At 38.5% G+C, this 26306-nt stretch overlaps 1 protein-coding gene across 7 annotated transcripts in view; it reads left to right on the plus strand.

Moving 5' to 3' along the window:
* Positions 1–26306, plus strand: part of ACSL4 (acyl-CoA synthetase long chain family member 4) — an 81430-nt gene that overhangs the window by 51126 nt on the left and 3998 nt on the right. For 3 of the 7 annotated variants that reach the window (XM_083722215.1, XM_083722217.1, XM_083722219.1), the window contains exons 2-15: positions 6582–6656; positions 11618–12113; positions 12869–13046; positions 13545–13654; positions 14200–14338; positions 14888–15038; positions 16592–16715; positions 17487–17558; positions 19756–19895; positions 20528–20700; positions 21374–21448; positions 22022–22213; positions 22742–22856; positions 23669–23826. In XM_083722215.1, coding sequence (XP_083578341.1) covers positions 11763–12113; positions 12869–13046; positions 13545–13654; positions 14200–14338; positions 14888–15038; positions 16592–16715; positions 17487–17558; positions 19756–19895; positions 20528–20700; positions 21374–21448; positions 22022–22213; positions 22742–22856; positions 23669–23826 — 1978 coding nt within the window. In that variant the 5' untranslated portion in view covers positions 6582–6656; positions 11618–11762. The remainder of the gene's footprint in view (positions 1–6581; positions 6657–11617; positions 12114–12868; positions 13047–13544; positions 13655–14199; positions 14339–14887; positions 15039–16591; positions 16716–17486; positions 17559–19755; positions 19896–20527; positions 20701–21373; positions 21449–22021; positions 22214–22741; positions 22857–23668; positions 23827–26306) is intronic. The other 4 variants (XM_083722220.1, XM_083722216.1, XM_083722221.1 and 1 more) reach the window with 2 other exon arrangements.

The raw sequence follows: 26306 nt of genomic DNA on the forward strand, positions 1-26306 counted from the left end.
AAAAAAGAAAGCTAATGTTCCAAATACATAGCTGATTTTAGACTATGTGTGTAGTCTATAAATGAATCCATCAGAAAGTGACTTTCTTTTAAGCATGTTTCCGATTCCCTTGGAGATTCTTTTTTAATGAGCAGAGATCATTTTTTTTTTTTTTGTAAAAATGCTAATCTTTAGTGATCAGAAGTTGGGGAAGCTCTGTGGCTCCTAGTGCAACTTCCTATTCTGCTATGCCAAATCTTGATTTTGCCATAGTTAAAAACGTTGTGGCAAGATGCAATTCAGACTGATGGAATACAGCAGTGTTAACATGGAGAGCCTACAATTTCAAAAGCCCTAGAGGATGACCACCTATGTGATGGATGGACAGTCTAAAACTAACAGCGGGGCTTATGCCTATGAAAGAAGCAAACATCAGAAATGCAGTGTATCTTAATTTACATTTATGAAAATAACACCGAAGGCAGCATAATTAAAATAGTACTCAAAGTTATTTGCCAATTGCCCTTTGCTCTCAGTTACGTAAAAGTGGGCAGCTTGTATCAATGAAGCAAGAAGGCACATGCAATTTGTTTTCCTTTGTACCAAGAGGAGTGTGTGCTAATGATCATACGTCAGTGTGATATGTTATAGCTTGCAGCACTATAAAAACATGACTCTTAAGGCTAGATTTATAAAATGTTACTGTGCGGGGGTGGGTGGGCGGCGTTTATGAGCCTGCTATTGTGGCAGAGAGGTTGGAAGAAGAGAGATAAGGAGCACCATGACTCTTCCAGCAGCTCACTACAGTTCTACACTTGAGTGTGAAAAAGAGGGCTTTTTCCGCAATTTACTTAGTTTCTATTCTGGGGCAAGAGCACAAAATTCCTCTGCCTGTTCACTCGCCAGTGTGGAATTTGTTGTTGTCTATAGTTTCCAAGCAAGTGTTTAAACACAGCTGTTGAAAACTTTGCTAGGTTTATCTAAACTTGCCAGCTAAAACAGTTAACTTTATCCTGTAATTTCTTTGATCCTTGGACTCAATGAAATTGTGCTTTTTGCCAAAATGATTGCTGTCTGCCACCATGTAAAAAAAATGTGGCTGACAACTTCAGCAATGCCAGTCCCATTTTTTGCAGCCTAGACCTACTGATTTGTCTCCCTATATTTACAGGATCCGAAAGGGATATTGTGCTTTTTGGGGAAAGAAGAATATTTGCTCCCTAAATGTTAATAGAATTTTTAAAAGCAATACAGAGTATAAACAAATAAAAGGGCACTGTAGCTAGCATGATTAAAAATTATTAAAAGCCTACTAGAAAGAAAATGTCTTAACTGCTTGTCTGAAAGATAAGGGGCCAGATTACATTCTCCACTAACAGTACACTAATATTTTATCACATCCTTTACAGTTCATACACTAGTGACTAGCTATTCAAGATGAACATCAGCTCAAGGGTCAACCATGGTTATTAGTCTCTGCTGTAAGACAGATGACTCCTCATTGTAAATAAGCTTTTGGGGATTTATAATACATCATGAGAACATTTGTGGCTATGTAGGAAAGTGCTTAACCATATGCACAATATTTATATTACAACAAAACAGGAGTTGCAAAAATGGTCAGTTCAGTTTGACCTTTCAGAAACATCACCGTTGCCACGACAAGTATTGACTCATTTCCCCAGAATCGGAAGTAATAGGTCATAATGCTTACTTAAAAAGAAAAACGTATTGTCTTAGTAGGCGTGTTCTTGTAGCCTTATAAGTTTCCTAATGCATATACAGACTAGCAGACAGACTTGGAAGGCTTCGCTTGGTGAGTAGCTGCAGTTTGTGTGCATATTCGTAGTTTGACTTGGATGTGCAAACACCTCTGGTTCAATAGCATTAAATATTCTGATCTTAAACCATTTGTTTTCTTTTTTAAGCTGCTAGCCTTTTCTGTGTGGAAACGGAACAGTGCTTTAAAAAGTCACATATTTAACTTTATACCTGCCCTTGATAACGTTACAAATATTTTGTAGTGGACATAAAAGTTTCAACTTCTACAACTTTGTAAACCTTTACAACTTTGAACAAAAGTACCTTTTAATTATGCAGTACCTTTCAAAGCCTTCTTTGATAGAAAATAACAAGTATATTTCTGTATGAATGTTGTAATCTCTGGTATCATTTATTTCACATTAAACCTTGGAGTGGAGGAAAAAAGCAGTTATGGAAAATGTAATCTTGTCTTCTGCTTATTCCATGTGCCGCATTTTAAAAATTAATGATACTGTAACAAGAGGGCCTTCTCATTATTCTTGTGACCTGTTTTTGCCTCTACTGTACAGGTCATGATTAGTGGGGAGAAAGCTTAACCATGTGTCCCAGTTTTGGCAACATGCTAAACAAAACCTTGGCTTGGCACGACAGTGAAAAGGACCAGGAGGGAGCAAAGCAACTGCAAACTCCCCTTGGTGAACCTGTGCTATCCTGGTAAACCATAGTTTGGCTTACATTGTTGGGCAAACCAGGACTTGACAGAAATAAAGCTGTGGCTGAATTTTAGGACATTGTCACCTGAACAGAAATAAACAATGTCCTAGAATTGCTGAGTTGTAGTTTCACATCTGTCTAAATTCCACAATGAAAAGTGCACCCAGGGTATGATTTTTTTGTCTGATTACTTTTAAAGAACCTATATTGGAGACCGAACAAGGATTAGAAGCTGCTTTTAGTTTCAACAGCTCAATCATATATGTGGCTACTCAGAAGTATTATTGAGTTCAGTGGGGCTTACTTCCAAGTTACATGAGCATAAGAGTAAAGACTTACTATGGTCATTAATGCCAGTGGAGATTTAATGTTATGCCATAGATACCAAGGGGAAGAGGTGCTGGTGTATTTGAGTCAGAATACTCCCAGTAGCCAGATAATACCATCTGAATTTGATCTCTGTAGTCCAATTTAAACTAGACACAAACAGAGTTATAATAGTCCCAGTTTTGCTCACTCAGTCTTCAGTTTTATAATACCATAGCATCCCTGACTACTGACTGCATATATTACGATAGAAGAGTTCATTATTTATGACATAAATAAATTCTCCTCTCACAATCCCATTTCAAAGGCAGTTACACTATTAAGAAACTCTATTTTTGGTTCCTAATATGTTTTCTACAAATGATTGTTTTTAAAAAAACCAATTTAGCAGTCCAGAAAGGAGTGTGTGTGTGTGTGTGTGTGTGTGTGTGTGTGTGATACTGCATATCAGCTAGGCCTGGGCAATATATCCATATATCGGCCAGGACTGGTATTAGGGGTAGATCTCAATGACAGTTTCACTCAGTGGTGTATATCTGGTGAAACCACCTCTGCCTGAGTCCCTTTGCTACCAGTGCCCTGCACGCTGAGGGAAAAACAAGCTGCAGCCGGGCATTGGAGGCAGAGGGACTCGGGAGCAGTAGCAGTTTTACCAGCAATATACCGCTGAGTGAAGCCATCATCGCGGTCTGCCCTCATACTGCTGCAGAGGGAGAAATAAGCTGCATCAGCGAGGTGTGATACAGCTTGTTCCTTCCTCTGCTTCAACAAGCCCCCATCCCTCTGGCAGATGCACGCTGGTTGTGGTTGCTTAGCCAGGGGTGAGAAGACTCCTGCCCCCCAGCTGAGCCTCACCAGTCCCTCTGTCTCAAGGCAGCAGCAGATGCTGCCTCAGCTCCCACTGCTGCCTTTGGACGGATCGGGGGAGGCACAAACAGGCTGCTTCCTCCTCCCTGTGAGGGAGAGGCAGCCCACCTGCATCTCTTGCCCTTCCCAAGGTAGTGGAGGTTGCTGCCCCAGCTGCCTCCATCACCTTGGAACAGGCGGAGGAGGTATAAACGGGCTGCTTCTTCATCCAGGGAGGGAGAGGTAGCCCATTCGCTCCCACACTCTGTCCATGCCAAGGCAGTGCATGAGGCAGGCAAACAAACAGAGTGTTAGCACACTTGCCTCATCCATTGCTTTGATATGGGCTTCTTTCTGACATTGTGATATAGATTGCAGTGTTTAGCTGGTGGTATATTACGATGTTGGAAAACAGTTACCGCCCAGCCCTAATACCAGCCACTGAACTGCCTCAACATGAGCCAGTAACATTCTTGTTGCAGTTGTGGTTGTTTTTCTAGTATTGCAGGCAGATTCACTGCAAAAATTTGTGTCTGCATTGATGATCTTTCTTATAGGATTGATGGTTCTGAAGCATAATCAACCCTGGTACTACTTTGGTGATACAGTCATACCTTGGATATCAAATCCCTTTGCTCCCAAAGAAATTGGTTCCCAAACAATCAAAACCTGGAATTGAGTGTTCTGGTTTTCAAACAATTTTTGGAAACGGAATATCTGGCATGGCTTCCGGATGCTCCTGTAACCAATTGGAAGCCATGCCTTGGTTTTTGAATGGTTCCGGGAGTCGAACAGACTTCCAGAACACATTCTGTTCAAGAACCAAGGTATGACTGTACTGCTATCTTGTTTTAGGGATGAGAGAGAGATTAGGAGTTTGTTGATGTGCCGTCCACTCCACTTTCAAAGATGCCCTGATAGAGCTGATACATGATCAGTAGTAGTAATAATATAATAATTTATTATTTATACCCCACCCATCTGGCTGGGTTTCCCCAGTTACTTCTCTGTGACATCAAACCGGGATATATATATATATATATATATATATATATATATGAACTTACCCCTTTCTCCCCAGCAGGGAAATGGGGGTGAGAGGTGGGAAACTTGAATGTACTTGTAAGTAATACCCTATATTGTCAAAAATAGAAAATGTACTCAAAAGTAGTTGAAAACACAAATACTGTAACTTTTTACAATTTCCAAGGAAACTCTTACAATTTTGTAATATTAAAAATGCTGTCCTTCGATGTTAGAAGTGGAACATGCAAAAGATAAGGTCATGTAGCAGGTAACCATGCAACATAGATGGAGAACCTTTTTCAGCCTGAGGACCACATTCCCCCTGTGGTTGGTGATGCCAGAGACAAAAGTGAGCAGAACTAATGTAAATTTTACTGCATTTGACTCCCCCGGGTCTGAGGTTTCCTACCCCTGCTGTAAATGAAACACTAATGTGCCCATTGTCAGTTCAGTATGTACATTTTTCTCAGAAACAAGTCCCACTGAGGTCAGTGGTGCTTACTTCTAAATAACTGTGCATAGGATGGCAGTCTGAATGACTGGAGAAAATAAAAAATATGACATATTTGAAACAGTGCCCCCCTTTTCTGGTTGCAATTTTGATATCCTACCCATTATATAACATGCTTTAGAAACGCCTTCAAGAGAGCACAACTGCAATTTTCCTTGCATGCAGTCCCTTCTCACCTGTGGGTACAGGGCTAGTACTTGAATACAAGGCTGTCTTAATTTCTAATTATGCATATGTAAGAAAACTGTTTATTTTGTAGTGGATAAATGTATGGGCTAGGTTGTCTGTCTCACTGATTTTACTATGTGAAGCAAATGTTGTCACAGAGTATACTTCTGCTAGTGTTCTTTCCATTTGCTTTATACCATCTGTGCAGCACATGCAGATTTAATAGCATACTTATTCAATGGTGGTCCTAATTAAACGTTTTGAAATTTCAGTCTTTATGGAAGGCTAGTGGCCTAATTCACACAATCAAATCCTAGTTCAATAAGGCAGGGTATGCACAAACTTAAAGCACTAGAACACAGTCCCTTTGATCTTCCTTTTGTGCAAGCACAGAAACAAAAGCTACAGTTTACTGTAGTTTCCCTTGACATGCGATCAGGCACTATGATTAATAGGTTCCAAACAAGCAACGATTCAGAAATCAAATGTTTTGATTGCCTGAATGGCATCTCATTGTTGGGCAACATGATCATCTTGTGTTTTCAGTTCTTCTGTTCCAAGAAGCCGTTTGTGATATTGTAGAATTGTAAGAGGTTCAGAAAAGAGCAACCAAAATGATCAGTGGGATGGAGCGACTCCCGTATGAAGAAAAGTTGCAGCATTTGGGACTTCTCTTAGTTTAGAGATCAGGCTAGTAAGAGGTGATATGATAGAAGTTTATAAAATAACTATGCATGGCATGGAGAAAGTAGATAGATAAATGTTTTTCTCCTTCTCATAGCACTAGAATTCATGGACATTCTATGAAGCTGAATGTTGGAAGGTTTAGGACAAATAAAAAGAAGCACTTCTTCACTCACTACATAGTCAAACTTTGGAACTCCCTCCCCCAGGAGGCAGTGATGGTCACTAACTTGGAAGCTTTAAAAGAGGATTAGATAAATTAATGGAGAAGGCTATCAATGGCTACTAGCTATGAGGTAGCAATATCAATTGCTGAGGAAGGGAGAATGCTATTGTGCTCATGTTCTGCTCACTGGTTTCCCACAGACATCCGGTTGGCCACTATGACAGCAGGATACTGGACTAGATAGGCCATTGGCCTGATTTGACAGACTATTCTTAAGTTCTGATGTTGCCTTTTTAAAAACAAAAAAACTATCATTTTGTTGAAAAGCAAAATTTGTTTATGATAAATAGCCATATAAAACTTGAAAATTAAAGTTCTGTGTAACTTTAAATCTAGAGTTACAAACAGTCATCCCCATCTTACTGTGGACTGAGCAACTTCTGAAGAGTTCTCATTTCTCCTGGAAAAACTGTAAGTTTGAATTTTGGTATACTAATAATTATTGTTGAATATGTTTCATTAACGTATCTGTTTTTTATGTACTGTTTTTAAAGTGTGCTGATTGAAGTAATTTCCTGTTTAGAAATATATCCTAAATATAGCCCGTATCTTTCTGCTGTCATATATTTAATGTCTACAGCAGTATTTGATTGGGTGTGTGGTTATTATCAACCTTTGAATTGGGATGACTAGCAACTTTTTCAAAACAGGCCTTCTAGGTGTTTAAAACATCTGGATCTGAAAGTTTCTCAGGTGCAATTTACCATGCAATTTTCATGGAAACACTTCAGGTATTGCTTGGAAAAAAGATGAAATAAGATATTTGTGTGACTATTAGAATTACCCAAACTTTTAATAGGTTATGTGGCATTAACTCCACAGTCAGTTGGATATAAGCTTTTTTCATATCACACTCTGTTTTTAACTGGTGGAGTACTCTGAAGTGCACAAACTTTTAATGAGATTATGTGTTTAAAAGCTTTGAAGTGCACTTTTCTTGATGCCAGTGGGTTGACCTTAAATAATATGGAAACAATTAAAACACTGTTTAATGGTGAGACTTTTCCTCATCATTTCAAAAACAAACAAACAATAAATGGAGCACCTTTGGGCCATGCTACTTTCTACATTAAGATACCATAGTTTTCTGTGTATTAGACGAGGGTTTTTTTACTCCCAAATAAAGTAAAAAATGGGGGGTCATCTTATACCTGGGTAGTGCAGAGGGGGGATGGGCGACAGGTTGCATCCGCGAGCAGGATCTAGCGATTGGGTGGGTGAATGGTGTCTGCTGCAAGGGCTGCTTTGGATTGGCTGCTGCTTTGTCAAATGGGCAGGTTATTAGTGGATGTGGCAAGGGCTGCTTTGGATTGGCTGCCACTTTGGCAATTTGGCTTGCGTTGCTTGCGATTGTTAGCGTTTGCCAGCTGGGTGAGTGATATTCAGTTCGGCATCCCCCCCCCCCCAAATTGCTCAACAACCATGGGCATTCCCCCCTGAAAAAGCTCAACAACTCTAAGCCATCTCCCCCCATTTTCTTAAATTTGAGCACCCCAAAATAGGGGGCGTCTTATACATGGGGGCACCTTATAGACAGAAAAGTACAGCATATTTTCATTGTATAGCTTTTTCAGTCTGTCAGGGAGGTGCTTCTTAATAACTACTCTTAAACTTTGCACAGTGCAGTTTCCATCAGCCTTAGTATTGAATGATTATTTATGTTGCTTAGGTAGCCTGCGTTGATTTCAGATCTTTTATTGTGGAATTGGTGCTATTAATTCATTATGAATAGAGATGACAGCACTGAGCCTTTTGCAAACTGTATATTGACCGGCATTGGCCAGTTCCGAGCATCTTAAATGTATATTGCACGAAACTGAATCCTGAGGGAGCCCCTCCCACAGCCCAAAAAAGTTACTTTAGGAGGAGAAGATTGGAAGTAATGGTGGATGATAGCGGGGCCCTAACCAATCTGCTGCTTCTGCTGCATCTCCTCCATGGAGCCCAAGTGCATGTTTTACATTTTGGACCCAGGTGAGGGAGACAGGGTGGGAAGTGATGGGAAGAACAGAAGCAGCTAAGAAATTGTGCACGCACGCATACACGTGCGTGCGTGCGTGCACACACACACACACACACACACACACACACTTTCTCCAGTCAAAATCTCCCCATTCCAAAGAAGCTTTTCCTGGAGGGGAAGGAGGAGGGTGCACACATTTATGTATAAATGTAAAGTTAGGCTCTGAATTGGTGTTGCATGCTTTGTCTGTTGTCAGACTTCGAACACAAATTTTCCAGATCTTTTCTTAAATTATGTCATATTGTATCACTGTTCCTCACTAGAGCTTTAACTAGCTTTAACATTTCTGCCCATGTGTTTTTGTGTTATGTGCAACTTACTGCTACTGGAGTGTTTAATTAACTGGGGGCGGGGGGGGCATCAAAACAGGTTTTAAGGAAAGAGCTACTGTATTGCAAATTAATGAAATTTACTTGAAAGTCTTGGGACTACCATTTTGTTTTTGGCAAACACAATATATTTTTAGAAGTCCTATTTGGAGCTGTCAAAATATACTTCATTGGAGAGCCATGGCTGTCACATTTTAAAATGGGAAAACAAAATGAGCATGCCATTATGCGAAAAATAACTAAATTTGCAGATAGCCATGCTAGTTTATCAAGAGAAATGTAAAAGCAACAGTAGTAGCTTTTATTCAGAACAATTCAAATATCAGCAAATACAGAGCAAGCTTTCATTTTTAAAGAATTCACCTTCAGCTAGATGCTAAGCTTAAAAAAAGAAAGGGATAGGATAGGAAAAAATGAACTTTTGGAGCATGATGGGGGGAATTAAAGTGTCTATAACATCAAAATGTAGCATGTCAATTGTTATATAAAGCTACATTAGATCATGCTCAAAATCTAGCAAACACTGTCTTCCATCTTGCTACAGCTTGCAGACTTGGGGGGGGGGTATTTTAATCATGCCCTCAGACAGAGGCTTTTAGATAAATGGAAGTACATAGTTAAACTATGGAATTTACTCCCACAGGAGGAAAGATTAAAAGAGGATTAGATAAATTAATGGAGAAGACTATCTATCAATGGCTACTAGCTATGGTAGCTGTGTTCTGCCTCCACAGTTGGAGGCAGCAATACTTCGGAATGGCCACTGCTAGAAACAACAGGAGGGGAGAGTGCTTTTGTGTTTGAATCTTGCTTGCTGGTTTCTCACAGCTATCTGGTTAGCCACTGTGAGAACAGGATGTTGGACTAGATGGGCCGCTGGACTTGATGAGTCATGGGCCTGACCCAACAGGCTTAAACTGGTTCTCTTAAACTGGTACACAAGCCACCAGGTGATCCATGTTAAAGGTTGCAGAAAAGTTGAGGATATCTGTAGTTTGCACTTTACTCATTTTTTGTTTTGATCAGAGCCATATTTATCAATAAGGCCAACAAGGCCATGGCTTAAAGCATCATAATACAGTGCTGTTTTTAACAATGTCAATATGGAATACGAAAAAGTGCAAGTTGAAACTCCCAGAAATTTTCAAGTCATCCACACAAGCACAAAGGTGTTCAGAACTGCTGCCGTAGAACCATATTTTTTCCTCCCCACTCCCCCGGCCTTTTTTTTTTTGTTTGTTGAACATCTAGCAGCTCAGTGAAAGTCCTGGGAAATTGGAAAGCTTTCCCACTTCCTTGTGATATTTTGGTTGACTCTGATAAAAGTTATTGTACCACAGTTGCTTTGGGATTTAACTAAATTAGATTTAAATTCATGGGAAATGTCTTTTTTGGAATATTGGTAATGCAAAGCATTTTCACCTATGGATGTAAATCATATATTTATGTTTCTATAAAAGCTAGACACTCTGTAGGAATTACTATTCCAATTTGATAAAATGGAAACTAGGGGATTTCTTACAAGTCATATGGCAGTTACATATGAAGCACATCTTTTTATTTATTTTTGATGGTATACATGGCTGGCTTCTTTGCTAAATTTCCTCAAAGGAATTGAAGCCTTGACAGATAAAGTTTTACTGTGATTATAAATATGAATCAGAAATTTATCATGTTGCACTATATAATTAAATAACATTTATCAGCTGAGTAATACATGCTACTAGTCTGTAGCTGCTGCTGTACCTTAGAGCAAATTCAATTATCATGATTAAATAATGGGTCTGCAGAATCTTAATTATTGACATGCTAGTCAGTCATTTAAAATCTATTTTTAAAGCACAGCGTGTTTCATCCTGAAACATCAAATATGTTTATAAATCACTTTGAATACTGGGGTATAGCTGTCTGAATTCCTTGTTCCTGAGGAATTTCCTGTTCTGTGGTTCCTCTGCATTATGCTTCATCAATCTGTCCAAAATAGTCCTTATCCTGGAGCACGCTGCAACCCTCCATTAAGTGTGGAAAGAGAGGGTCCTCACTTCTTTCTCCCTCATATCAGAATGTTTTGGGCCCATTTCACAAAACAGTGTTCTGTGCAGCTTCCAGCATTTCCCCTGGAAATTGTGAGGAATATTTAAGAAAGCCCTAGTGAAATGAGAGTGAATGTTGTTCAGTCAGCGCCTATCATTTCTCTATCCATCACTCACTTTCTCCGTTTGCAAATTTAAACCCTAACTCTCATATAGAATCAAAGACCTATGAAGATGGAAGGCACCCTAAGGGTTATCCTGTCTAATCCCCTGCAATATGTCCGTATTGTGCACAAGACCACTGAGGCTGATCTGATTGCATATAATAATAGGTTTTATGAAACCATGGTTAAACTGCAGTGCTGTTATTTGAACAGAAGAAGCTCCTTCCACATAAGAAGCCAAAATCACATATCTATATTGGCTAATGCCTGAATATTAGGATATGTTTAAGACCTTGTTTCTATCAAACTGTTTGCCAGTCTTAAAGCAAGGTCAGAAGGGAGGCTATGGAAGCATTTTGCAATAAGCAATTGCAACAGTTCAGTATTTTGGCCTGCCAAGGAATCTGAATGTACGCAAGTCCAGTAAACAGTGAATTAATGTAGCTTCTGAGTCATAAACAGCACTGCTAAATCCTCTCCTGCTCAAGTAAAAATATTTAAAGAAAAAGCTATGAACTTTTGAACACAATGATGCAATACTTATTTGCTAAACTGGATTAAAAGTATAACATTTTAAGAGTGCTTCTCAAAAATATTTGAGATGGGGTAGATGGAACAAATATTTATTTGAATTTTATTCTCCTTAAAATCAGTTATGTGATGTATATAAGTATGAAACCAGTTTTTTCAACCTCCAGTATCTAGCTGCATTTTATGATGAAACCAATAAAGGATTGAAGCTAACAAACTGTTACTAATTTTGCCTCCTGTTATCTGATTACCTATGATCTTCAACCACCAATAATCTGCTGCTGGCTTCCAGTATTTCTAACATTGCAGTGATTACTCTAAAACTGAACCACCTAAACCTTCATTCTGCTTTTGTCTGCGGCTGCTTCCACTTTTGTCGTGCAAAAAACTAAGGCACTTCGAATCCCTGAAGAACAGGAGACAGAAAGCCATCCATTATGAACCCTAAGCTAGGACTACGCATCTTTCTCTTGCTTCCTGTGTACTTGTTGATAAATCTGTACAGTGCCCTTATATTCATTCCATGGTATTTTCTTACAAATGCTAAGAAGAAAAAAGCTATGGCGAAGCGATTAAAAGCTAAACCCGTCTCGGACAGTCCTGGAAGCCCATACAGAGCCATTTCACATCTTGAGTCATTAGCCACTATAGACTTGCCTGGAGCAGACACTTTGGACAAATTGTTTGACCATGCTGTTGCAAAATTTGGGAAAAAAGATTGTCTTGGAACAAGAGAGATCCTGAGTGAAGAGAATGAAATGCAGCCCCATGGAAAAGTATTTAAGAAGGTAATAACTTTGGTAAATGTTTAAACACCATTAATAAGGTATTTTTAAAAGGTTGATAATGTCTTAAATATCTTGCTTGCAATGAATTGGGATCATTTTTTAAAGCACTTGGTATGTTTAGAGGGTCTTGAAATCTATGCACTTTATTATTTGTTATACTATTCAAATAGTAAGTTCAGGTTTTTTAAAAAAAAACAAATACTTTTTTTGTTAAATTAGTAATACATAGGTCTGCTCATTTCAAAAGGCATCACCCACTGTTAAGTTACTTTGTCAAGCAAACATAGATACTGTATGAAGTTTAATACTTGTTCCAAGTACTGGAACTATGTGCTTCTGTCTGAAGATATTTACTTTGTATATATTTCAGTGGCATTTCTATTGCCATGTGGATTGTTGGCTGCTAATCAAGGGAGAGGATTCTAAAGTACTTCAGAGAACAATGTTATTGAACAAGCTGTATTGATATAGTACGAAAACATCGTATTTGCACAGACACCTTACTGGGCAGGTTTCTTAGCACTACAAACACAGCTGGCCTATCTTGAAAGTTACCTGCATTTCTTTTAGACCAACATTGTGGCTGACTTTCTTAATGATGAATAAAATATTTAGTTTTTAGGCACTCTTGTTCTAGCAAATACTTTCTCGTGTTATATTGATCAAGTGATTCAACAGTATATTTTACTTATTTATTTAGGAGCCTACTAACCAAAGTTCTTGTATATTAAACAAGTGTTTTACTCTTTAACCAGCTGATCTTAGGAAACTATAGGTGGCTGAACTATGAGGAAACTAACCAGAAACTGAACAACTTTGGGAGAGGATTAGTTTCACTTGGGCTAAAACCAAAGAGCACAGTTGCTATTTTCTGTGAAACCCGAACTGAATGGATGATTGCAGCACAAACCTGTTTCCGATACAGCTTTCCTCGTGAGTATTGATGCTTTATCTGGCATATATGAGCAAGTTTGTGGAAAAATAGGACTCTGATCCCCAGGATCCTTGTTCCCTCCTTTCCTGGTCCTATATTTCCCCCCTCACTGCAATGTTATCTCCTAGTTATCAAAACTGGTATGTAACTTTAAAATACAATGCCAGAGTTTACTGTCCATGATGTTTCTGTGTAAAACTCAAATGTACACAAGGGTAAGCACAGTCGTCATTTGGAAGTCTCTTGATTTGCATGAATAGTCACTGTATTTTTCTTACAAACTTCAGAATTTTGCATTGGTATGTCAGGTTTATTCTACTTTGGGATAGTGATGGGTTTTTTTTGCAGTAGATGTGAAACATAAAATGAACATGAAAAACCAGAATGCTTTTACTCATTCCTCAATGCAAAATAATTGATGATGACTAAGGAAATACAGATTTGGTTTTAGCTTTTTTTTTTTTTTTTTAAGCAGTCTCCCTCTTTCTGTTAAACAGTTGTTACTTTATATGCGACCCTTGGAGAAGATGCTGTAACCTATGGACTGAACGAATCTGGAGCATCTTATCTAATCACTAGCACAGACCTTTTAGAAGGCAAACTCAAGGTAAGTCTTGATGAGATATCTTCATTTGGTATAAATATTAGTAATCTTGCAAAAGATATGGGTTGGGTTGCTGTTAAGTTTCATGGAAAACTAATTCATCATTAGGCTGAAATTCTGGAGATCGTGTGGGCTAACTTGTGGCTATGTGTATTTTGTAGTGGGGATGCAAAGTATTGTCTTGGCTTATAAATCAGTGGGACTCTCAATAAATTCCCTTCTTTGAAATTATTTGAAAATTCTAAACAAACAAGTAGCACATTGACCACCATGATTTGGGCACAAAGCTGGAAAGCCAAAGTGCAAACATTATTGATAGCTTCTGAAGGTTCATTTGAAGGTTTTCATAGTTCTGGTATGAACTAATATATAAAAATATGCTTCCATTTGGACTGGATGTTTAATGGCTGCAGGTAAGGGGAGTAGATTTTTAAAGCACTGATCTAGCTCAAACCACCATAAGGATAGAGGTATCAAAATAAACATGCAGTACGTTAAGATCCTTTGCTGTACACTGTGTAATCAACCGTCAAATATTTCTTCATCAGAATGTTTTGTCAGAAATCCCCTGCCTCAGACATATCATTTATGTGGACAAGAAGACTATCAATAAGTCAGACTATCCCGAAACACTAGAGATCCTTAGCATGCAAGCAGTAGAAGAACTGGGAGCCAAATCAGAAAACTGTAAGTGGACCATGTGAGAGGCTATCACAGCTGCTTAAAGTTATAAAACACCTCTTTCACTATAGTAAGCAAAGTTGTAAATATATGTTAATCATAAGGAAGAAGTTTGAAACTGTAAGCTGTTTAAAATATAAGCTTCTCCCTCAATATTGTATGCACATGTGTATTTATTTAAAATGTTTCTAGCCCATCCTTCATCTATATCAGGATAGGAAACTCTTTTCAGCCCAGGAGACACATTGCCTTATGGGCAACTTTTTTGGGAGCCAAATACCTGTGGTGGTGGGTCCAGATGCAAAAGTGGGCAAAGCAATGGTGTGACTCTTACCCTTGTACCCTTGTACTTTTTGACCTTTTATAGGAATGCAGATAAGAGTATTCGGGTTTTGGTTTCCCACACAGAAAAAGCACTTACAGTCAAATTTCTTTATAAATTTTGTTTATACCTTGTTTTTCAGCTAAGATTGGCATCAAATATAAAATACAGTTTAATTCATTTTCTGTGATGTACTGATCTGTAATGTTTGTTGCCCCTGATCTTTTTTCTAGTAAATATCTCTCCAAGTCGACCTACTGCCACAGATATGGCCTTAGTAATGTACACCAGTGGCTCCACTGGGAAACCTAAAGGAGTGATGATGATGCATAAAAACTTGATAGCTGGAATGACAGGACAGTGTGAACGGATACCAGGGTTGGGGTAAGCATTTCCTGTTTTTCAAAGATGTATGTCAAAAACTCAAACTCCGTTTTTAAAGACAACACCGTCTTTCTGTAATCATTTATGGTGCAATCCCGCTTTCTCCCCATGGAGGATCAGGGCATAGCACCATACCTGTCAACAGCATGGCAACCAGAGGAATTGGGCCAATTAACGCCTTTTTGGTGCTTCCTCTCACCTTAGCAATGATTAAAGTTCATGTGGGTGGGTGGCACTTGCTGTTAACTGCAGCTACTGATGGACAAGCAAGGAGGGAGGGCAGAGAGGATTAGGTTGGCCCATTCTAAACCCTCTTCCTATCACTTTCCATTCCTTTCTCTATGTGTTTTTACATCCTACCCCCAGCAGATAGAGAGGGGGATTGCACTCTGGCTGAATCATTAGCATGAGACTTAACTGACAAGGACTAGAATGGGTTAAACAGAACAGTGTTCAAAAGAAGAGATAAATTATTCTGTATAAGATAAAAGTTATGTGCTTTTCCTAGGAAATGTTATTTATTGATCCTAGGTTCATACTTTGGCTATTTACTTGCTTCTTACTGGATTATAACCTTGTACCTTGGACAGGATCATTCTAAGGCTTTACTACAGCAACAGTAGTGGTAGAGTATTTAACTCTGGTGCTGCTAAAGTTAAGGGGGAGACATAGGAATGGAAAACAAACAAACCCTTTATAAAACAGAGGTCTGAAATGTTTGAATACTAGTCTGAGGATTTTGTAATAGACTTTTTGGGCATCGTATATGGGGCCCCACCAAACTGTGCTAGATATGTGGGGAGAAGACCAGACAAAGGAAACCTAAGTGCTGGTGGCTGATACTTCACCAGTATTTTGGAAATTGGGTACATCTTGGAACTGACATGAATGCACCAAAGGGAAGGTTTATTTTTTTTATTGCCTGGAAGACAATTGGTGAGGAAGTGGGAGAATAGAAACATACTTTAAATGGAAACCTGTTGTAGCCTTAAGAAGGGCAATAATAAAACAACAGTGGAAACCTATTTTAACCTGACGTCTCCAAGCTGGAGAGAATACTCTGCTTGAAAATAATTGAGAAGTCCAGGAAGTTGAATAGTAGGTTCAAAATTCTTTCCACTGGTGAGATGTTTTTAAAGCTTTCATCTGTTAAGTAATCTAATGTGCCTGGCTATATGTTAGAGGACATAGATCCAAGAAGCCCTCAATTATGAAAAAGGAATGTAGAACAAAAATTGTTTTCTGTGCTTTATAAAAAGAGGATTAGACAAATTCACAGAGGGCAAAGCTATTGGAGGTTAGTCTCCACAATGGCTATGTTATACCTCCACTGTCAGAGGCAGTATGCCTCTGAACAAGAATTGCTGGGAATCACTGGTGGAGGAAGGGCTGCCGCACTAAAGCTCTGCATGCAAGCTTTCCATGGACATTTGGTTGGCTACTTTGAGAAGAGAGTGCTGGACTGGATGGGCCTTTGACCTGATTCAGCAGGGCTCTTTTTAAGTTCAGATAACCTGCATGCTATACTGAATCACATAATTTTTCTCCTTTAGACCCAAGGACACATACATTGGCTATTTGCCTCTGGCTCATGTATTAGAACTGACAGCAGAAATTTCCTGTATTACTTACGGCTGCAGGATTGGATATTCCTCTCCTCTCACACTATCAGACCAGGTAAGCAAATGTATTGACCTCTCCTGTTGGTTGTTCAGAAAGAAAGAAATGTATTAACATTCAGGTGAATTAACACAACAGTTGTGAATAGCATGGAGATGATTAGCAATCCTAGTCTTGCCACATTGAAATGTTCAAAGCGCAGTAGTGGCTAGTGTAGGAAAGTGTAACATCCAAAAAGGCACTCAGGAAACCTTGATCAGGAAACTGGTTTTAGAAAAATCTAGTTCAACAGCATAATCCACCCCTCACCACCCATAGTCATCTTTAGGATCAGCTTTACAACTAAATAAAAATAATTGTACCCATCCATAGCACTCTTAACAGCCTGCCCATATATATGCGTATATAATGGAGTGTCTTGAATAGGCAAGCCCATCAGTTGCTTACCCTGACGCACTATAATATGCTGAACATGCAATAAATAATATTTATCTTGCTCACTAACTGAATAGCATGCACAGATCTGTGATGCCAGGAAAAGTTTTGCAGCTCCCTTATTGTGTGAATAAATGGATTTAAGCTAGGTTTCAAAGAGCACCAGTCCTCAGTATTTTGTCTCATTACTTAGTTGCATCAAGGCCTGCAGATAACCACATACAACTTTGCTGTTTCTTTTAGTATTGAAAAGTGTATTGTTAGTGGGCTTCCTTGTGTTTTTGAGGTTCATTCTCTTTCACTGAATGGAATAAAGTAATTGTTTTTGGAATGTGGCACACTTAGGGCTATTAATGTACTTTTAACCGAGATTCTCATACTCTTTTCTTGCAGTCAAGTAAAATTAAAAAGGGAAGCAAAGGAGATTGTTCTATTTTGAAACCAACATTGATGGCAGCTGTGCCTGTAAGTATGGGCTGGGACAAGTGGCTAGTAAAATACTTTTATTTTCCATATTAAAAAAAATAAATTATTAAGTGTTCCAATTTAACAATCGAATAAAGGCCACATTAAAGATATTCCGAATTTTAAAATATCCAAACAGTCCAAATATTAAGCCAAACCACAAATCTTTGTTTGACTTCCCATGCTCTGAGGTTGGAGGATTGCCATCATCTCACATTTGCGCTGCTTTTTTAATTAGTTCAGGTGGTTCCCATAAATCAGTCCGATGTTAATCCTTCGTTCATTTTCACAGCCTCTGAGTTCGTCCAGCAAGCAAGTTATATCAAAACAGTATGTTTCTGTGTGGGTGTTTATTTTCTTCCATGTTTTTCACTTTGGCTTCTTCATGCCAGTTGTTACCCAATACAATACATCCCAAAATGGAAGAAATCTGGCTTTCTGTCAGTTGTTACAGGCATATGTCCAAACCTTTCCGTTTCGTCTCATACCATACCAGAACAGATAAGCCTGTACTTTGGCTAGAAGCCTCAATTCCCATCTTTCGCTCTTAACAGTCCCACCAGAATTAATTGCAAGTTCGTAAATCTTTTCCACACAGTTAATAATTAGATCAAAATTATATCAATATTACGATACAGTCCAGTCTCACTTGCATGCATAATCAATCGGTATTCAGACTTTCCAGGGGGATTTGCCAAGTAAAATAGCAAATACGCAGTATATCAAAAAGAAACAAAGGTGGCTCCCTCCCCCCCCTTCCATTCTGACATACCAGTTTTATAGTAAAGATAATCTCTCTTCCACTCAAATCATTTAGCTCCTCAGTGGCTGAATCAGTTGGCAGAGTAGTTTATCTCCCCTCACTCAGAGCATGCTCGTTAATTAAGTCTGAATTATCATCTTAAAAAACAGGAGTTTCTTCGCTCATGGTGGCGACTTTGGAGAGTTTCCAAAGAGACACACAGTGTTTTCCACCCAGCGCCCCCTCATTCCTACCAGATTGGGGGACAGGTGTTGGGCGATCTGCGGATGAAGCTGCCTCCCCCCCCCCCCAGCCCTGGGGTGGTTGGGAGGATGGTTACTTCCACCTCATCCTCAAAATATCCTGCACAAAACGGCAGAGATGTAATCAACAGCCTCCGCCATGGCAAGCCAAACCAGAAGTCTCCTTTTATTTTCCATATCATTCACTCCCAACAGCCTCAACACTAAGAAGTAGAGTGAATCTGTATGGTAACTTTTTATTTTAATTTAGTAGTTAAAAGGTACAGTGACATATCTTCCCCAATAAGTGTGTACATAGGATTGCAATCCAATATATATATTATACATTTTAGAATTATATTTGGTCCTTGAGTCTGGGATATTTGAGTGCATGATTGAGTGCAAATAATCCATGCTATTACTATAGATATCTTAGCAGCTAGTACTTTACATAGCTGACTTGCTGTTGAATATAGGCAACCTAACTTATCTTCATTCCCTGCCACCACAAAATATTGTGATTTTAACCAGCAATTGAGGCTGCAAAACTATGTCCACTTTCCAAAGAGTAGGCTCCGTTGTATTTCACTGGGATTTGCTCCTGAATAGATATGTACATGACTGCACTGTGAAAGACCTAATGCAAGCTATATCAGAAAGTCCAACTTGCAGAAAAAGAACTTACTTCATTAAGTTTCATGAGTGTCCCATAAGTCTGACCCATATAAAGTAGCATGCTCAGAAAATAAAAGTCAGTGCTGGGGCAATTGGAAAACTCCTTTATGAGTTGTTGTTTTTTTAACAAAAAGAAAAGAATGGGGTGGTTAGAACTGCAGACCTTGAAGGTTGTCCTCAGATACTATAGTGATGCAAATTAGACACTGTTGTAACTATTTCTTAAACATTAAAAACCAATGTGCTATACTAAAATCTTGTTGAAATAGCATAGCTCAGAGGGAAAGGGAGGAAAGCTCAATTTTTCCATTGTGCATTTCAGCTTGTGCCTACGCAGAATGGCTCCCGGCTAACATTGACCATAAATAGATTAACTAGACAGTACAGTAAGCATTGCACAACTAAGGAAAAACTAAGCTGTTTAAAATGAATGAGATTCCTGTTTCCTGTTGCCTTTTTAGATTGCCAGACTGTACTAGTATAAGCAGGAATGGTATTTTTTCTCAACACTCACCTTTATAAAAAAATATTTCTATAGGAAATCATGGACCGAATTTATAAGAACGTTATGAGCAAAGTTCAAGAGATGAACTATATCCAGAAAACACTATTCAAGATAGGATATGACTATAAATTGGAACAAATAAAAAGGGGTTATGATGCACCTCTGTGTAATTTGTAAGTATATTTCATATATGTGCCAGTTAATATGTTAAAGCTACAAGTAATTATATAGCTACGAGTAATTATATAGGGAGCAACAACTGACTAAATGCATTTCTCCTAATTTTGTATTCTAAAGAACCAGTGCAAGAAGCACCCCAAATATGGTCCTGCTGCTGTACATCCTCAAATGTATCTGAATAATTATTATGTAGGGGTTAATGTTAACCCCTACATACATGTTAACCCCTTTTTACTTTAGGCTACTATTCCAATATCATCTAGGTTACGAAACCTTTTTAACCTTTCTACCAGATGAAACATTTTTAGTGCTAGCACTCAACAAAAGGCATAGAGTGGAAGTTAAAACCGTAAAGTTTTCTCCTGACATTTCAGTGGGCTTTGTATGAATGCATTGCAGTCAGAATGTGCACATTTGGATTTGAACTGCACAGTCTAAAGCTGGTTTGAAACACAGCCATTATTATTGGATGTCATATAAATATGCCTCCATTTAGTTTCTTAAAAATGGGATGGCTAGCCACTGCTGTAACAATAGGGCATAATCCAGTTCACATTGCTTGTCAGGAAGGAGATATTGGAATTGCCCATACTTGTTTATTAAAGATAGTTTCTTTTCCTTTAAGACTCTTATTTAACAAGGTGAAAGCACTTCTAGGAGGGAATGTACGCATGATGCTTTCAGGAGGAGCACCCCTTTCACCTCAAACACAAAGATTCATGAACATTTGTTTCTGCTGTCCTGTTGGCCAAGGATATGGGTTAACAGAAACCTGTGGAGCAGGGACAATTACTGAAGGTAACAATTTAGGGTTACATCATCTCGGTTTCCAGGAGGTCAGTATGGTTTCCTGCTAAATACTGTATTTTTTGCTCTATAAGATGCACTTTTTCCCTCCTAAAAAGTAAGGGGAAATGTGTGTGCATCTTATGGAGCGAATGCACGCTGCGCAGCTATCGCTGCAGCAATCCCTCTTGCTGTTCTGGCTTCTGGGATTCAGAATTTTTTTTTCTTGTTTTCCTTCTCCAAAACCTAGGTGCAACTTATGGTCAGGTGCGTCTTATAGAGCAAAAAATACAGTAATTGAATTAATTTTTCGCTGGTTGTTCTTTTATCTAGTCTCTATAGTTTAACTTACAGTGCTTCCAAAGAATCTGTTTTTTGAGCATTCATCTGATTTGTTATCTTAAATGTATGGGTAGGTTACACAGTGTTGCATCAAGCAGTTATCTCATGATTTTCAGTCATTTTCCCATTGCTTTCTTTACCAAAAAAGTCTTATTTTGTTTTATTTTGGAAGTGGGTTTGTTGCACAAGAGTGTCAAATCCACTTTAATTGCATTAGTTGGATTTGCCTGTTTCTGCTTGAATATCATCCACAAAACAGCACCTAGGTCTGGAAGCACCTAGAATTTTAAAATGGAAAAACTCTTTTGGCTGTTGTCTTAAATCTTTTCTGATTTTCCTCTAGTTTCTGACTACAGCACTGGCAGAGTAGGGGCTCCTCTAATCTGCTGTGAGATTAAACTGCGAGACTGGCAAGAAGGTAAGAGAGCACTGCATGTCCAGTACAAATTACAGCTGCACTTTCCATTTTTCAGTTACTAATATAATGCACGTATAAACCCTGAAAAACTTTTCCAGTCAAACTTACAGACCAATCCTATGCATATTTGTTCAGAAGATAATTCCAGTTAAATTGAATAGGGCTTGCTTAGTAAGCATGTACAAGATGGCTGTGTTAGCTGCAATTGTATGCTCACTTTTTTTTGGGGGGGGGTCTTAATTCTGAGTAACCATGCATAGGCCAGAGTTTGTGTCAATTTCATGCCTGTCATGTAACAGGCTCAATTGGCTTGGCATTAAAAAGGGGGGGGGGGAGCATTTTAGGCATTTGTCATTCCTAATAAAGGATGGCATTTTGTTGTCCCTGTGAATTTGGTATCTTGATACAGTTAATCATTGATGTTCACTTCTTCAGTACAGCATTTTATTTTTATATAGCTTTACTGCTTATTTTTATAGCCTTCTTTATAGCTGCTTTGCTTTATTTCTCATTGATTGCAGGAAAGCAAGAACTATAATTGTTATTGCTAATTATTTTATATAACTTTTTCAGGAGGCTATACGAACAGAGATCAGCCAAACCCTAGGGGAGAGATTATAATTGGTGGACCTAATGTCTCAAAGGGATACTTCAAAAATGAAGAGAAAACAGCAGAAGATTTCATTATTGATGAAAATGGTCAACAATGGTTTTGCACTGGAGACATTGGAGAGTTTCATCCTGATGGCTGTCTGCAAATCATAGGTGCCTTATCTTTTTTCTGCTTGGACAAAGTTTGATACTTAAACATTTAATATCCAATGTGTGTCATACTGAAGAAGATCTGTAGAAATCAGTGGACTTAAATAGCTTCCATTTATTTCAGTGAATCTACTCTGAATATGAGTTGGTTGGATTTCAGTCACCCATTGTATTATGTCTTCCTGTTATACAGGAGTGTGCTATATTAGAGCCTTAACCAAATTCTGTCTTTCCGTACATCTTAACAGAAATTCTTTTAATCTTGACTTTAAATTTTATGTATATATTTTTTACTTTGGCATCAAACTCATAGTAGAGTCCCTGTTGCAAAGGCAAATCCCTTGTCACTTTGAATAACAAAATGAAACATCTGATTGTATATTGAGCTTTCTCCTAACACATGGTGTAAATGGAAACATTTATCTGGGTGTTTGCTTTACAAATACAGTGGGACACAGTTCTTAGTAAAGATGTATAGGATTAAATTGCATGCTCTCTCTAAAGCACCATTTCACCCAATTATTTCCCTAGATCGCAAAAAAGATTTGGTGAAGTTGCAGGCAGGAGAATATGTATCGCTGGGCAAAGTTGAGGCAGCTCTGAAAAACTGTCCACTTATTGACAATATATGTGCTTATGCCAAAAGGTAGGTTTGTATGAATTTGTGTGCTCATAAATTTGATTTGCTGGTCTCTGGGAGGCTTTTAAAAAACCCAAATTACTTTGAAAAGCAAAGTAGCATATTTAGTTAAAATGAGCCTTGTTCTTTACTATCTAAAGGCTTTCTTGCATGACTATAGAATTGCAGGAGTGGAAATTAGACACAGGGCTGCTTCAACAGGTTTGGAGCTGACACACATGCCTTTCCCTAGCTCAGGTTACAGGTACATTAAGTTGGCACAGAGAAACAGCAGCTGTTAACTCTCTCATAGCTCTGGAAAGAATTGCTGTATTCCAAATAGGTAGCACCTGAATGTCTCCAGGATTTTACAAGTAAAAAAGCAACCCTCTTTTTCTTCATCTTTAGTCTTTATATAGAAATGAGATAATTAACAGCAACAGACTTTTCCTATAAGTAGCAGAAAAACATGGGGCTGTATTTTCCTTTTTGTTCTTACCAACACTTCTGTGTTGGAATTGTGTTGAATCTTAAATGCACTCCTTTTTTTCTTTTCACGACTATTAATCAAACGTTGTGATAAATGAGTTGTCTCCAGTGGTTTATATCCAACTACATTTTACTTAGAGCTGACCTATTGAAATTAATGAACCTTTTAGTTGTTGCCATTAATTTCAGTGTGTCTACTCTGAGAAGGACTAGCCTTGGATACAACCCACACTACAGATTTGAAGGATTGGAGTACTTTTCTAGCTAAAGCACATAGGAGCACATATTTTTTGCAAGCAAAGAAGTATGATTATGGGTCCTGAATGAATTTCTCCTGCATTATTTTCTAGTGACCAATCTTACGTCATCAGTTTTGTGGTTCCTAATCAGAAGAAATTAACTGCTCTTGCTGAACAGAAAGGTGCAACTGGCAGCTGGGTGGACATCTGTAACAATCCAACAATGGAATCTGAAGTCCTGAAAGAGATTAAGCAGATGGCTAACAAAAGTAAGCAAACAGCTATTTCTGGGTATCAGAATACCATTGTAATGATACGAAAGTCAGACCTGAAACAAAATGAGACAATAGCAGGAGTGGAGGACCCTCTTTGGCGCAAGAGCCACATTGAGCCCCACAAGCTTTCTAACTAGCCCTCAAGACTCTTCCATGCCACTGCCTCTCACCCCAGGCCATATATAGCCTTATTGCCTAACCCCACTCATACTTGGAGTGTCAGCCATGCCTTCATTTTGGGTTTGTTTATTTTTAAAATACACCCCTAGAAACCTGTTTTCCCCAAACATAGTGACACTTTCCTCTTGTTTCCATGCTCGTTCTGTTTCTTTGGGTGGCAGGCAGGAAAAGGTCTGGACAAACACTTTTTGGTTACTTGCCATAGAAAGTGGGGGATATTGTGTGACTGATTGAAATGCTGCCTTTTAGGGATCCAATTTTCCCCTCCTCCCTTTCATTTTAAAAGAAGTTGTACTGGAATAACCCGTGGGAATTCGGTATTCAGCTGTCCAGGACTGCCATCCTTTCCATTCCCAAGATTCCAGCTCCTGGATGCATGCTGAATACACAGCTTACTTACAACATTGCTGTGCTTCCTTTTACTTGAAACTTGCTGCATGGTATTTCATGCTATGAACCGTGCCAAGCAGTGTAAGTCTAGTACTCGAGCACTGCAGCATAGCTGAATGTGTCGTGGGCATAGCAAGAACTGTACTGCAAAGAGAATTAAGAGTTTTAGGAAATGGGATCTGATTAAAACCCGAAAGCATTAGGAATAAATGCAAAAATGGATCCTGACCTGGGTTCTCTCTCAAAATGTAGGGACTGGATATGCCATAACTGTTCAATAGATTTAAATATATTGATTACCGGGGGTGGGGAACGGTCAGTTAAAGTTAACTGGGCTGTGTAAGGGTAGAAAAAGCAGAATTGCTTCTTGGGATACAGACAGCCCTTGGGAACATCCTAATTCATTACTCTCCTGCCATCTAGTGGCTATATGTACACCATTTCTTTCTTTTTTTAAAAAAAAAAAAAACACCCGCAAAACATTTAGGCTTTATTTAATTCAATTCATTTATTTTGCCTCATATTTTTAGCAAAATTCTCACAGCAGTTACCAATTCAAGTTTATATTAACATACTATAAACAGTAGAGCAAATATTCTAAAACACCAGTTTATGCAGTAATGTGTTGACAAAAAACAACAATGAAATGTAATGAAAGAACAGTATGACCATTCCTTTACCCACAGAATAACAAAATTACTATGTTCATATGGGAACAGGCAGTCTTTTAATAAGTACTTTCTTAACAAAAATTGGTACATTTTAAATGGGAGCTTTCAAATTAATTTCTTCCACGTTGGCAGTTAACTCATCATAGCTTGCTTGTTCCTACAGCAATAAAAACAAGTTGTTAACCAATTGCTTTCCAGAAGTCCCAGTTTAATTCATTGTAAGCCAAAACTGGAATTCTTACTTGAAGAAGCACAACACACCGAAATTAATGTTTATTACATTCTGGCAAAATCAATAGCCTTAATTTTATTTCAAAATTTGTTTAAATGTTTTGTTATATTATAATGATAATTTAAAATTAAATATACTTATTGAGTTACATTCCTGCTCACACTTCAGAAAAGCAGCACATGAAGCTCTGCTTTCTTAAATTAATTTATACCATACTTTTCTATATTACCTTGAATTGATCCTGTAAACAAATTAGCAACCAGTGAAGATGTCTAAGGATTGGCATAATTTGATCTGATCCGCTGGCCCTGGGCAAAAGCTTGGAGGTGCCGTCATACCTCGGGTTAAAGTAGCTTCAGGTTGAGCATTTTCGGGTTGCGCTCCGCTGCGACCCAGAAGTAACGGAACGCGTTACTTCCGGGTTTCGCCGCTCATGCAGGTGCTCAAAATGATGTCATGCGCAGAGGCGGAGAATCATGACACGCGCAGACGTGAGTTGCGTTCTGCTCTGGATGTGAACGGGGCTCCGGAACGGATCCCGTTTGCATCCAGAGGTACCACTGTAAACAAAATGCTTTGGAGGTTTCTATATTGAGTAACCAATATGCATATTTACATTTTAAAAAAACCAAAAAACTAAAATTCATATAGTCTATCTAGTCAGTTCCCTGGTGTTCCTTGGAAGATTATCGGTGAGGGGTTCTTCAGTGAAATTAGCAGCAATGAGTGATGTTCACTTAAAAAAAAAAAACCTACTGCAATGTGCAGCTGCAGGAATGTCTTGGACATATTCTTAGTCACTGTGAGTAAAGCCCAACAGACTTGACCTGAAATGCAGAATCTGTTTCAGTGCATGAGGTTTCCATGGCAGACATTCAGGAGAGCAGTGATAAACAAACATCTGTGGTAAGAGTTCCCTGAAGCTTGAAAATCAGTGTTGTTTCCTGTGTTAATCTAGGCAGTAAAAGCTCTCTCTTTACTAGACTTCACACAGTTGAATA

The sequence above is a fragment of the Podarcis gaigeae genome (genome assembly GCF_964106915.1).
Source record: "Podarcis gaigeae genome assembly, chromosome: Z".
In the NCBI taxonomy this organism is placed as follows: Eukaryota; Metazoa; Chordata; class Lepidosauria; order Squamata; family Lacertidae; genus Podarcis; species Podarcis gaigeae.